This window comes from Rhinatrema bivittatum, chromosome 6, assembly GCF_901001135.1.
Source record: "Rhinatrema bivittatum chromosome 6, aRhiBiv1.1, whole genome shotgun sequence".
Taxonomy (NCBI): Eukaryota; Metazoa; Chordata; class Amphibia; order Gymnophiona; family Rhinatrematidae; genus Rhinatrema; species Rhinatrema bivittatum.
The window spans coordinates 183,406,451-183,420,749 of NC_042620.1; the positions used below are offsets into that span (position 1 = coordinate 183,406,451).

The 14,299-nt window shown below is 44.3% G+C and overlaps 1 protein-coding gene across 5 annotated transcripts in view; it reads left to right on the forward strand.

The window, feature by feature from the left end:
- Positions 1-14,299, forward strand: part of KIAA2012 (KIAA2012 ortholog) — a 389,440-nt gene that overhangs the window by 45,104 nt on the left and 330,037 nt on the right. For all 5 annotated transcript variants that reach the window (XM_029606277.1, XM_029606281.1, XM_029606279.1 and 2 more), the window contains exon 3: positions 9,802-9,964. In XM_029606277.1, the coding sequence (XP_029462137.1) occupies positions 9,802-9,964 (163 nt within the window). The remainder of the gene's footprint in view (positions 1-9,801; positions 9,965-14,299) is intronic.

Consider the following 14,299-nt stretch of genomic DNA (forward strand, 5'->3'; position numbering starts at 1 on the left):
GCATGGAAGTGAGAAATCTGGGTATGTGAGAAAGCATGGGAGTGGGAAGCCTGTGTGTGTGTGTGCATGTATGAGAGAGAGACTGGTTGGTAAGGTGACGGTGTGACTGGTGTGTATGTGAATGTGAGAGAGAGAATGTGATTCAGGGAATGAGAAGCCTGTGCACAAGGAGAGCAAGCATGGAAATGAGAGAGAGACTGGTGTGTGTGTGTGTGTGTAACAGAGAGAAAGTGATTATGGGAATGAGAAGCCTGTGCATGTGAAGAGAGTGAGCATGGGAGTGAGAACCTGGGTGTGTGTGAGACACAGCATGGGAGGGAGAAGCCTGTATATGTAAGACAGAACATGGAAGTAGGAAGCCTCTGTGTGTGTGTGTGTGTGCATGAGAGAGATCAGGTGACTGGTGTGTGTGTGTGTGTGTGAGAGAGAGAGGGAGAGAATGTGATTCAGGGAATGAGAAGCCTGTGCACAAGGAGAGCAAGCATGGAAATGAGAGAGAGACTGGTGTGTGTGTGTGTGTGTAACAGAGAGAAAGTGATTATGGGAATGAGAAGCCTGTGCATGTGAAGAGAGTGAGCATGGGAGTGAGAACCTGGGTGTGTGTGAGACACAGCATGGGAGGGAGAAGCCTGTATATGTAAGACAGAACATGGAAGTAGGAAGCCTCTGTGTGTGTGTGTGTGTGCATGAGAGAGATCAGGTGACTGGTGTGTGTGTGTGTGTGTGAGAGAGAGAGGGAGAGAAAGTGATTATGGGAATGAGAAGCCTGTGCATGTGAAGAGTGAGCATGGGAGTGAGAAACCTGGGTATGTGCGAGACAGCATGGGAGTGAGAAGCCTGTATATCTGAAAGAGAACATGGGAGTGGGAAGCCTATGTGTGTGTGTGTATGCATGAGAGAGATCAGGTGACTGGTGTGTGTGTTTGTGTATGTGTGTGAGAGAAAGAAAGTGAGTATGGGAATGAGAAGCCTGTGCATGTGGAGAGAACAAGCATGGGAGTGAGAGACTGGTGAGTGTGTGTGAGAAAGAGATTATGAGAGTGAGAAGTCCATATATGTAAGTGGAACACGGGAGTGGGAAGTCTGTGTATGTGTATGGCATGAGAGAAACTGTTCAGGAAGGTGACTGGTGTGTTTGTCAAAGACTGTTTGGGAGATGATTGGTGTGTGAGAGACAAACTGGTCATGGGTGCATGACTGGTATGGTGTGTGTGTGAGAGACATGGGCCCTAAGGAAGAGGACCATGAGTATAGAGCTTAGCCACTACTGCTGCTTCTGGTGTGTGCTACAGCCTGCATGGAAGAGGAGTAGGAGAGCTGCTGGAGGGGGTAAGTAAAGGTGGCTTTTTAAGTTTATTTTTCTTGATTGACTGCCATTTTAATTATTTAATATGTGATGTGTCTGATTTTTTTGAAATATTTTATTGGTGTTTGGAGAATTTGTAATAGTTTTTATGAGGTTTTAATTGTTTCTGTTCATAGTTGTTGTGAAACATTTATTCTGCTTATTAGTATAGTTTTACAATTATTTCTGTGTGGGGATCTTTAGCTGCTTGCTAGTTCTGTTTTCCTAATAAGAGGTGTATTGGTTTTTAGGGCCTGGTTAAATATTTGTAGTGTTGCCTTTTCATAGATAGGGTTGCTCCTGTTTGAGTGTATTCCATAATACAGGTGTAACTGTGTGCGGATTAGTTTATGTGCATTACTACAGATCCTGGGAGTATGTTAGGTCGGTTCTGTGTCTGTTACCGAGATATTTTACTAGCATGTAAGAGTTTTATCAGTCTTATTTGTTGTGTTTTCTCAAGAGGACATGCATTGGTGGTAAACTGCTGTCTTTTCATAAGTAGGGCTATTGAGCCTGGAAGTAGAAGGAGTTTGAGTTGCTGTTACTGAGATGCCACCAGAACCAGAATATCTTTTTTGTAGGGTGAGTTGTATGGGGAATGTCATAATTCTGCTTTACATCCATTATTGTGGGTCAGGGGGTTTCCCGTGGATGCAAACTGTACTTTTACATCTAGCCCCATGACAATCATGGGTCAGTGTGTCATGCATGTGAGAATCATCTGTCAGGTGTGTCCCGACAGAAAAAAGGTTGAGAACCACTGCCCTAGACAGTGAGATTTATGTCAGCAGTGTGTATGCGATAGGTCCGTAACATCACTGTCCTTAGAGATTAAATCCCTGTGTTTGGATCATATGCATCATGCACTCTAGTCATTGTGTACAGACATATCTGCTCAACCTGACCTTTTATGTAGGTATGCATTCCCAATAACGGACATGGTGTAAACTGGCTGCCCCTGAATGTGCACAACTGACTAGAAGTGATCATGCGAAGTATTATGAACATCAGGACCTCAGGAACACCTGAGGATGTGAGCTGCCCTTACATCACAATTCTAGAATCACCTTGGACAATGCCATTAACCATGACAAGACCAAATAAGTCTAGGCTGTCCACTAGTGCAGTGAGGTGAACAAGCCATGCCACATACAGGCCAAACTGGGGCTGCTGGGTACCTCGTGCTTGGCAGCCCATAGCAACTGGTTGGATGCATGAGCCATTCCACCACTTAAGGTAACACTATGAGCCACTGAGGGCTGTTGTTTTGGGGACATATGACTCCATCCGGACAGGCGTATACATCACATTTGTGTGCCATAACACAGATGAACATTGCAAATATGTTAGATGTATGGAAACGTATATCTTACCTACAAGCCAACCATCGCCATACAGGCTAGCTTCGAATTTGCGAAACAGAGATGATTGCCTGAGTATGAAGGAATTGTGCGCTGATCCCGGAAAGCTGGACATCACTGAGAGGATCCGCATTCCAGCATCACACACCACTTGCATGTTGAGGGAGTGGAACTGCTTCCTGTTGCGGTAGGCTGCCTCCGTCTGATGGGGTGGAATGATGGCCACATGAGTGCAGTCAATAGCTCCAATAATGTTCGGAAAGCGGGCAATGGCATAAAAACCACGCTTGAGGTCCATCAGGTCCTGTCTGTCACGCGGAAAAGCTATGTATCAAGGCATGTAGGCCATAACTGCTTCAGTGACCTGGTGCAGACACTGTGAAAATATGCTCTGTGACATCCCACCCACAACAGCTACTGTGGATTGGAAGGAGCCACTTGCTGTGAAGTGCAGGGCGGCCAAGAGTTTGGTCAGGCCGGGGACGGCATGGCTCTTTCGGGTTCGAGGCTCAAGGGCACCTCGTATGTCTTAATATATTTCCAGGATGGCACGAGAGCTGAGGTGATACCTGCTCATCACAACATCCTCTGGCATACCCAGCAATGAGGTTCGTGGGAGATAGATCCGCCGCCTGTACCTGCGGCGACGTCCATCAACGTCCTGGCATCTGCGTCGGGCCTGCTCAGCCATGGAGTGCGCCTGCCCCATACACTGTGAATGTGTAGATGGTGTTGGGAAGATAGACCTACTAAGAAAAGGCCTTTTTTATTGGGTAGCACTACATTTGTAGGTCTGGGGGATTGGTTTTCTACATTTTCGTTCAACGCGATAATATCTCGGTGCTTGCTATATGCAGCGATACAGTCTATTGCAATTGAAAGAGGTGTAGTTACTGGCCACATTAGGAGCCGCGCTAACAACGTAGCCATTTCGCGGTTCGCGGTAAGTCCTCCCTACTTTACATCCGCCCCACCCCAACTCCGCCCCCTGAATACTTAATTCAAAATTTGCATTCGCAAACCACGCTAACTGCTATTAGCGCAGTTTGCGAACTTTTCTCACGCGATACAGCCGTATCGCGTGCGAAAAGTCCTTAGAAAATAAGGCCCTTGATCATAGGATTATATTTGAGACAACGAGAAAGTCAGTCAGTTTATTATCAGAGGTCTCCAAGCTGTGTCTTGAGGAAACCCAGAAAGATATGAGTCCTGAAAAATATTGGTAAGTGAAAGATGATCACAGCATTTAAATTATGCGTTAAGAGTTGTATTATGTAGATATTGGCACAGATCATTTTTATTCCTTTGCAGGGTGTATATACATTTCTCCCAACTTTGTCATGTGGAAGCTCAGAAAGATTTGAACACTAAAAGAATTGTGTTGGAATGATTATATATTTTATTCCTCCTGATGAAGCCACTCAGTAGTGAAACAGAGGTCCTTTGTCGAGGAGAGTTCAATTTGAGGAAAGTTTATGATGACATTTGATATTTTAAATGAGACAGCTACACTGGAAACAAGCTGAACACAGCACAATATTGGTGCAATGTTTTTGGAGCAGTCTAATCTGAGACACAATATTCAACAGTGTGCTGAAGGAACATGTTTGAATTTATCTGCCAGGGGGACATTTTAATAATGTCTAGAAGTCTTTTGTTGGGTTATATATATAAACTGAACATTCAGTTAATATCATGGAACTGTGGGACCAGAGGAGATACGGATCGTTTGAAACATTCATTCAAAATGTTTATCCGAGATGTTTTCAAAGCTTATAACATTGTTGTCTTTTGATCATTAAACTATACAATATAATTTTTCACTGAGATGTACTTTGAATGTATTTTATGAATAGTTAACTACATTTGCACCTGCCTCACCCCATTGGGATTTACATGACATTTGTTTTTAATATGGCATGTGTGTGCGAGTGAGTGTTTTGATATTTTGTGCGTTGTATAAATCTAAATATATTGTTAAAAGGGCATTTTTTTATGTAGCAAAATGTTCGTCATGAATGTTTAATAAAATTATTTTGTAATTTTGGGGAAATTGTTAAAGGTAGTTTACATATTTATTGAGGGAGGTGGAATGTTGTGTTTGGTTTTTTAATAAATATATATATATATACTAGAGAAACCACAAAAAGGGAAAAATGCACTAATGTGAACATAATAATAAACCAATTTTATTCAAAAGTTATCCATGTTAAAATAAGTGAGCACTGCCTGTTATAGTCAATTTAAAACAATCAAATACAGTACCATGTATTATAGCATATCTGTATTTTAACAAATAACTCTAGGATACAACCTAATACATGCTCAAAATGTAGGCAAAAAATATATTACACAATGCAAACATTTATTTAACAGTCAGATGTCTATGGCACAGTAGACACCATACAGGATCTATTTCATATGTTTTGATTCCTGCACACAATCTGGCAGCAGGAGGAAGGCTGCAGCTGTGATACTTGTATGAGCCTGGTCATGCGGTTAAAATTTTGCAAAGTATACTGATATCTGATGCTCTGCCCGCCACACTGTGCAATAGGCTGAACGAGCTCATAGCTTCTCTTACTTTTCATCTTGGCATCTAGATATGACAGCTTTTGCACAAAACATGGTCAATGTTGAAATAATCATTCAATCAAAGCTGCTCTATTCATAAGAACATAAGAAAATGCCATTCTGGGTCAGACCAAGGGTCCATCAAGCCCAGCATCCTGTTTCCAACAGTGGCCAATCCAGGCCATAAGAACCTGGCAAGTACCCAAAAACTAAGTCTATTCCATGTAACCATTGCTAATGGCAGTGGCTATTCTCTAAGTGAACTTAATAGCAGGTAATGGACTTCTCCTCCAAGAACTTATCCATCCTTTTTTAAACACAGCTATACTAACTGCACGAACCACATTCTCTGGCAACAAATTCCAGAGTTTAATTGTGCGTTGAGTAAAAAAGAACTTTCTCCGATTACTTTTAAATGTGCCCCATGCTAACTTCATGGAGTGTCCCCTAGTCCTTCTACTATCCGAAAGAGTAAATAACCGATTCACATCTACCCGTTCTAGACCTCTCATGATGTTAAACACCTCTATCATATCCCCCCTCAGTCGTCTCTTCTCCAAGCTGAAAAGTCCTAACCTCTTTAGTCTTTCCTCATAGGGGAGTTGTTCCATTCCCCTTATCATTTTGGTAGCCCTTCTCTGTACCTTCTCCATCGCAATTATATCTTTTTTGAGATGCGGCGACCAGAATTGTACACAGTATTCAAGGTGCGGTCTCACCATGGAGCGATACAGAGGCATTATGACATTTTCCGTTTTATTCATCATTCCTTTTCTAATAATTCCCAACATTCTGTTTGCTTTTTTGACTGCCGCAGCACACTGAACCGACGATTTCAATGTGTTATCCACTATGACACCTAGATCTCTTTCTTGGGTTGTAGCACCTAATATGGAACCCAACATCGTGTAATTATAGCATGGGTTATTTTTCCCTATATGCATCACCTTGCACTTATCCACATTAAATTTCATCTGCCATTTGGATGCCCAATTTTCCAGTCTCACAAGGTCTTCCTGCAATTTATCACAATCTGCTTGTGATTTAACTACTCTGCACAATTTTGTGTCATCTGCAAATTTGATTATCTCACTCGTCGTATTTCTTTCCAGATCATTTATAAATATATTGAACAGTAAGGGTCCCAATACAGATCCCTGAGGCACTCCACTGTCCACTCCCTTCCACTGAGAAAATTGCCCATTTAATCCTACTCTCTGTTTCCTGTCTTTTAGCCAGTTTGCAATCCACGAAAGGACATCGCCACCTATCCCATGACTTTTTACTTTTCCTAGAAGCCTCTCATGAGGAACTTTGTCAAACGCCTTCTGAAAATCCAAGTATACTATATCACAATGTCCAGAGAATTTTCCCTCAACAATAGTTGGGGGTCTGTCCTTCAAAGCACTTTAAATTTCCCAGCCACCTCTCCCAGATAGTGACAGCATATTCAACATAATAGTAAACAGGTCCTGTCATAGTTCACAGATAGTTCAAGTGCAACATATGAAATAGATTCTGCATGGTGTCTACTGTGCCAGGGTTCCCCCTGAGGAAGCCTTTACCAACGAAACAAGGGCCCAGTTGGGGCTTGTTATCTGTTAACCCGGGACATCACATATCCTGTTTCCCCGAAAATAAGACAGTGTCTTATATTAATTTTTGCTACCAAAGATGCATTAGGCCTTATTTTCAGGGGATGTCTAATAGAGCTGCTGGCTGCCCCTGCCTCAGCCATGCCTCACCAGTGTGCTGTCAGAGAGAGGTAAGAGTGTGCAGCATTCATGGTAGTCAGCTTGGGCTGACTCTGCTGCTTTTGAACCTCTGCACACTGCTTGGAAGGGGTCCCCCGACTGGTACTGCCACCATCCCCAGATGTCAGTAATCTTGCTGCCACTGTCACTGCTGCCACATGGCTATTGGGGAGGCGCCGATTGCTGCTACTGACACTGAAGCCCATTCTGCTGCCTCCTCTGTGCAGGCCCCGTGGGCTTCCACTTTCTCCATGCTGATCTCGTGCATTGTGAGATCCGCATAGAGAAAGTGCTATTCTTGCACATTCCCAAAGATTACATGTGCCAATCACTAAAAAGTAATTTTTTTTTACCTTTGCTGGCTGATGTTAGTTTTCTAATCGGTTGGTCACAGGCTTTTTTTTTTTCCACCTTCCCTTTCTTATTTTTTTGCCAATTCCTTTTATATTGTCCTTTTTTCTTCCGTATTTCTTTTCTCTCCATCTTCTTCCCTCAAACACAGTCAGGTTCTCATTCTCACATGCATTTCTCTCTCTCTCACACACACAGGCTCTCACTGTCACATGCTGTCTCTCATACAATCATTCATACACACAGTCTCTCACTGGCACATGCTGTCTGACTCTCAAACACACAGGCTCTCTCTCACTCCCACATGCTGTCTTGCTCAAGCATAGGCTCTCACCGTCACAAGCTGTCTCTCTCACACACACAGAGGGTCTCACATGCTGCCTCTGCAAACATTCAGGTCCTCACTCTCACACACAATCTCTCAACTCATCTCATACACGCACACACACACACACCCTCTACAGACCCTCAGCCTCTCTCTCACCTCTGGGCCTCCTCTTCGTGGGTCGCCGCAGGATGGGCTCTGCAGCGGCCCTGAACTTCTCGGGCCTCTTCCTCTTCCTCGGCCCTGCTACCGGGCCTCTTCCTCTTCTTGGGCCGCTGCGACTTGGGATTCGCAGCAGCCCGCGGTGGCTCCTCTTCTGCACGAGCTGATGCTCTTTCTCCTTCCTGCCCACGCGGCTCCGGCAATGTTTACTTCCGGGCCGCACAGGCAGGAAGGAGGAAGAGCATCAGCGCGTTTGAACGTGATCTTTTTCTTCGGGCAAGAAGGCTCAGTGGCCGCATGAGCCTCCTTGCGCCCGGGGGCATTGGCTCCCCTCGGGATACCACTGCTCGCGTCTGCCCCTAATACTTTGGAAACTTTATTAAAAAAAAAAAAAAAATGACGTCACAGGATTGACCGGCCCACCGGGGGAAGCCCGATCCCCCGATAGGTGAATCCGCCCCTGTTTACAAGGGATGGCTTACTTTCTGGGGAGGTCTTATATTTAAGAATTTGGCAAAATCTCTACTAGGTCTTATTTTTGGGGGATGTCTTATTTTCGGGGAAACACGGTACCATAGTTTGTCAGCTCTTTGTGTGTATGAATGATAGTATGTTTGTGTATATCTTTGTGGCCATACAATATATATTCTTTAAATGTGCTTTATGTGACATGAAATGTTGTTTTGTACGTATACACTAATGATTGATACAGTCATATGTAATAAAGATTTGACATAGACATCTGATTGTTAAATAAATGTTTGTATTGTGAATTCAATTTTTTGCCCATGTTATGAGCTTCTATTAGGTCGTATCCTAGAGTTCTTTGTTAAAATACAAATATGCAGTAATACATTGTACTATATTTGATTGTTTTAAATTGAATATAGCAGGCAGTGCTCACTTATTTTACATGAATAACTTTTGAATAAAATTGTTTTTTTTATTATCTTCACATTAGTAAATAACACAGAGCACTTCACATAGCATACATATTGCTCAGTTTCTATTATTTTATTTATATATATATATATATATATATATATATATATATATATATATATATATAAAATAAGTAAATTGCAAAGAGAGAACATTTTTTCCGAAGGACTAAGCCATCTAACTAAGGAGTTAGCCAGCTAGGTAAGTTGAATTTCAAAACTGAAGCTAAATATAGTTGCCTAGTTGCAACTGCAAAAAAATAAGGGGTAGATTTTAAAAGGTTGCGCGCGGGAGTACATGTGCGCACGCTACCCGACGCGCACACATGTACGCCTGATTTTATAACATGCGCGCCTTCCCTTCCCTACCTCCCCCGCCCTTTCCCCCTACCTTTTTTTGTTTTGTTTTTGTTGTTTCAAAACTTACTTCAGCCCAGATTTGCACCATTCTTCGAGGTGATACACACCCTATGCTTGAACTCTCAAATAGCATCCCTACCAGCTGCATTCAGAACTCAGCGCTGGAGCAGGGAAGAGGTAAACATATATCCTTCTGCCTCCAGCGGGAGGGAGTGGAAAGGACTGCGGTCAGGTCTGAGTTTCCATGATGAAACCCTGAGTTTGGGTCCTGGGGGCAAGTAGGGGGGTGGGTAGGACTATCTGATGATGATCTAGGCAGTTAGAATGTGGTTCCATTATAGATTAGTATTTTATGGCTGAAAATGATCCCAAACCTACCAAAGGAATATGGTTGGCTAAGTCAGGAGCTATCTGCTTTACTGAAAGTTGCTCCCAAAATGTATTAGAAAAAAATGATTGTGTCCCTAATGGGCATATATCATACTATATCATAGCACCATACACCTAGAGAAAAAATGTTAACCTACCAAACGTTGGGAGTGAGTTGATTTTTAAATGGAATTTCTGCTGCTCTAACTGAGGTCACTGAATCCAGCTGACACAGTTACATATTCTCCTCCTCTAGAAAGATCAGCGTGCATTGCAATGGCAGCCATACCTCCATATTCTGCGTGAACAAGATGGCTGCCGCCAGCGACAGATCCGACCTGGATACTCCGCCAAGCGCTACCTGTCTTACCTTTCCCAGACTTGGGACCCCAACACGGTAGACAGACTCCAATGTGCAGGTCAGTGATGTCTCTAATAACACGGCTGTTGGAATACTGTACATTCTTCCAAGATGAATATTAGGGCCTAGTAAACAACGGTATAAGAAGTGCTATGCTAAGGTTTTCGATCTGGACATAAAGCAGGTCCTATTATTACTAATTCTGAAAAAAAAATTGAAGGAAATTAGACATCTTCAAGAAGTGTCAAATCAAGTTTCACCTTTTGTTTTGTTTTTTGCCATTAGGGTTAATCTCTAAATATGAGCCATAAAGAATCTACTAAATGTTTAAGAGATGGAAGCAGCTGGGTATTAGGAAAGCTGGTGATATATAGTAGAAAATTTATAGAGAACAATAATCTTATCCTTTGAATAACTAAAAGATAAATATAATCTTCCTAACAGACTTGTTTTCTTATTTCCAGTATTGATATTTTGTGTAAGGTCTTAAATCAAGTTTTCTCTTAGAAATGAAAGACACAAACTTTCATTACTTGAGTCATATAGACGTCAAAAGCAAATAATCTGTTTTATGCATATATACAAGTTTGTTTTAGACAGATGGAACAGAAAAACTACAGAAAACTCATGGACAAATATGCTAGAACAAAATATTAAAGCAAAAGATATTCATACAAATATAACTGGATTTGGCTCAGATGGGTGAATTATTGACTTAAAGGATTTGTAATTTTAATTAATACATAAGAGGTTTATGAATCATTGAGTGGATTTAAAATAGATTTTATTGAAACAAAGCTGTGTCCGCAGTCAATTGGAAACGAGTACTGTGATGCATTGCCTTTGGGAGTATGAACATGTTAAAAAGGTTTTGAAAGAAAGTTGTCAATTTCTGTGCACTGAACATTTTTTTTATTCATTATTTTCTTTATTCTTTTTTTTTTTTCATTTCGCTGTTTTCATTTTGTCTGTTTAAAATGAAATAGAGTTGGAGAGGGGAGGGGGGGGGGGGGGGGGGGGCGATTACGTCACTCTGAGCAATCGCTCCGAAGCTCAGCTCCCTAGGATTCAGCGGTAAAAATAATATTTTTTACCATCATCGTTGCGTTTTTGTCACAAACTACAAAGATGCATCGGCGCCATTTTATTTTTAGAACAGCTGATGCCTGGGAACGGGAAATCTCTTCCCGAGGCCCCCCTGGATCTCTCCCCGAGGCCCCCCCTAGACCACCAGGTAATTTTAAAAGGTTTTGGGGGGGGGTCGATTTAAAGGGTCGGGTGGGTTGTTTTTTTTTAGCGGCGCGGGCCTCACTTAAAAAAAAAGGGTCGGGAGGGTGGGGGGTCGATTTAAAGGGTCGGGTGGGTTTTTTTTTTATCGGGCCATCGGCGCCATTTTAATTAGTGGCAGCCAAAATGGCGCCGATGGCCCGAGAGCGGGAGATCGCGCCGGGACCCCCCCCCCCCCCCCACTGGACCACCAGGTAACTTAACATTTTGGAGGGGTTCGGGAGGGTGGGGGAGGGTAAGGAATTGGTTTTAAAGGGTCGGGGTGGGTTTAGGGGTTTTTTGGTGTGCCGGTTTTCCCGCCCTCCCCCAAATAATTCTCGTGCCCTATTTAACAATACAATACAAATGCCCCTGACGATAAATCGGGGGCATTTGTATTGTATCGTGCACTCTAACGATTTTGGACGATTTTAAAATTATCTGACGATAATTTTAATCATTCAAAAACGATTCAAATCCCTACCATTTTGTAGTAAAAACATCTGCTGAAATGGCAAGTAGATCGAAGCGATTGGGAGCGGATAAGCCCACTAACGTGGAGGAGAAAATGGCGCCAGAAGCAGGCCTGTTGGCTGAGGGCCTTTCTGAACTTTTGTTGTAAGAGCAGTTGTAAGAAAGAAGTTTCGGCTGCAGTTCCTGAACAGCTTATAAAAATCCAGACTTCAGTGGGTGAACTCCGAGACCAGGCAGAAGCTTATACTACATCGCTAGCTAATGTTCAGACTCGCTTAACTGCGCATGAGGATCGGTTGGACAGGGTAGATGTCTCTTATTGCAGCGCTGCGGGGGGAAAAAAATTAATCGCTCGGAAAATAGAAGTCGTCGCAATCATTGAGGCAATCAAAATGAAAGGCTTACAATGAGCATAGATTACAATCATAAAGTGACAGCAAACATGTAGCAACAGGCATAAAGAATATCAATAATATAGTATCAGATCAATCATACTTAGACCGGGGATAGGTGAGGGTTTCCATTTCAAAATGGTGGCAGCGGGTCCTGAAGCCGACACCATGTTATTGTGTGGAAGTACTTCTGTAGGGCAGTGCCGGGACCAGCCTTTTCTGTGCCTGGGGCAGTTAATTAGAATTATGCCGCTCTCCCCCTGACTTAATAGTGGCTGCTCCAGCACAGCGGTGTCTCCTTTGACGGCAAAGGCACAGCTGCACTCTGATGGCGGCAACTCCAGCAAAGCACCCACGCTCTCTTCCACCCTAGCCAGCATCCCCCCTTCTCCTCCCCACTCCATCCCCTTCTTCTCCAATCCACTCTGTGCCTTCATCCTTCTCTTTCTCACTCCACTCCATTCCCTGCATCCCTCTCTCTCTCTCTCTCTCTCTCTCTCAGTCCTTGCCTAGCCTCCCCCCTTTCACCCCCCATTTGGCTTGGGTTCCCCTCCTTCTTTCCCCCCACTATGTCCTGCATCCCTCTTTCATCCCTCCCCCACTCTTTGTCCTGCATCCTGGTCTTTCTCCCCCCCTCCATTCCTTGTCCAGGAGCATCCCTTCTCTCTCCCACCCAGTCCTTTCCCAGCAGCATCCCCTTCTCTACCATCCATTTCTTGTGTAGCAACCTCCACCCCTCTTCTCCTCATCCCCTACCCAGAAGCAGCCAACTATCCCCAACGCCTGCCTAGCAGCCATCTCTTCCAACCATCTGCTCAGCAACAGAAGCCCCCCTCTCCTTCCCCACTCCTGCCCACCAGCAGCAGCAGACCCCTCTCCCCCACAATCCCCTGAATAGCAGCAGACCTCTCTTTCTCTCTGCCCCCCATTCTTCCTTCCAGCAATAATCCATACTGTGATGGTAATTTTAAAATGAGCACGCGTGCGCCCATACACGCGCATATCGGCACACGAGCAAATATACGCTGGCATTTTAAATCATATTATCTGCACTTGGCGGATGTTTTAAAACATACCAACCACATGTAAGTATGCTCCTAATTTTAAGCGGTTGCGCATGGAAAGTTAGCATGCATGTCTTCCATAGTACTATGTCATCTTTTACACGCGCATGTAAGTGGATTATAAAACATGCTCACGTGAGGCACATTCCCAGTTTTCCAATTAGTCCATTAGTTTGTCCAGTTAATAACAAGCTCTTTCAGACCTCTCTCGTTCTTCATCCTGCATACCCCCAGTTCATCCGGACCCTTCACCCAGTCCCTATAAGCCCTAAAACTCGAGATCTACGTTATGAAGCGAGGCTTGCGGGGCCTTCCCGCGACCAGCCTCACTTACCCCCGACACTGTCAGACCTTACCTGCGGCTGGAATGCGGCCTCTTACTTTCAAGACTGCACTGCGCGGCTCACACGTCAACACGGGGCTTGGGCCCCGCCGTCACCCTGCTCCTCTGGCTCCCCTTAGGCGCCCACACATGGCATGCACCGGCACTTAAATGGGACAACGCGGAAATCCTGACTCAGGTGCCCAGTAATGATGTCAGATGCCGCTTCCATTTAAGGTTGCCACAAACGCCCTTCAGTTGCCTTAGCAATACATCTCCTGTATCCTGTGCAAGTGTGTGTTGCTTCTCCTGCATTCCTGGTTCCAGTTTCGTCTCTCCAGCCTCGTACTTGCCTTCCAGTCCAGCCTCATCCAGGTTGTCTTCTTTGTTGTCTCCTTCAGTTTCTCCTATGTGTCTTCGTCCACCCTCAACTTGCTGCTTCAGGCCTCTTGCTCGGACCTGACCATGATTGTCTGCCATCTGGATCTTGACCTCCTGCCTGGACCTGACTACAACTGCCTGCTGCCTGGATCTGACCCTTGCCTGGACCCGACGATTCTTGCTCTCTGCCTGCCCCAACCTTGGCTCTCCTCTGACTTCCGTAAGCCTGCTGTCTCCTCTGTCTCTGCCCTAGGGACTCTCCTAAGTCCTGCCGGCGGCCAGAATCCAAGGGCTCAATCTGCGGGGGAGGCGGCTGGTAAAGGTGAAGCTCCAGACTGTCCTGCAACAGGGCGCATTTGCCAACTGCCGGGGTAGGCCTCGGGGGCTCAACTACACCACAGCACAAAGGGCTCACACACCCCCTAATCCATTACAGACTTTCTCCTCATCAGGAGCAACAGTAAAGTTATGCAGATATCTAGGCTATGCACATT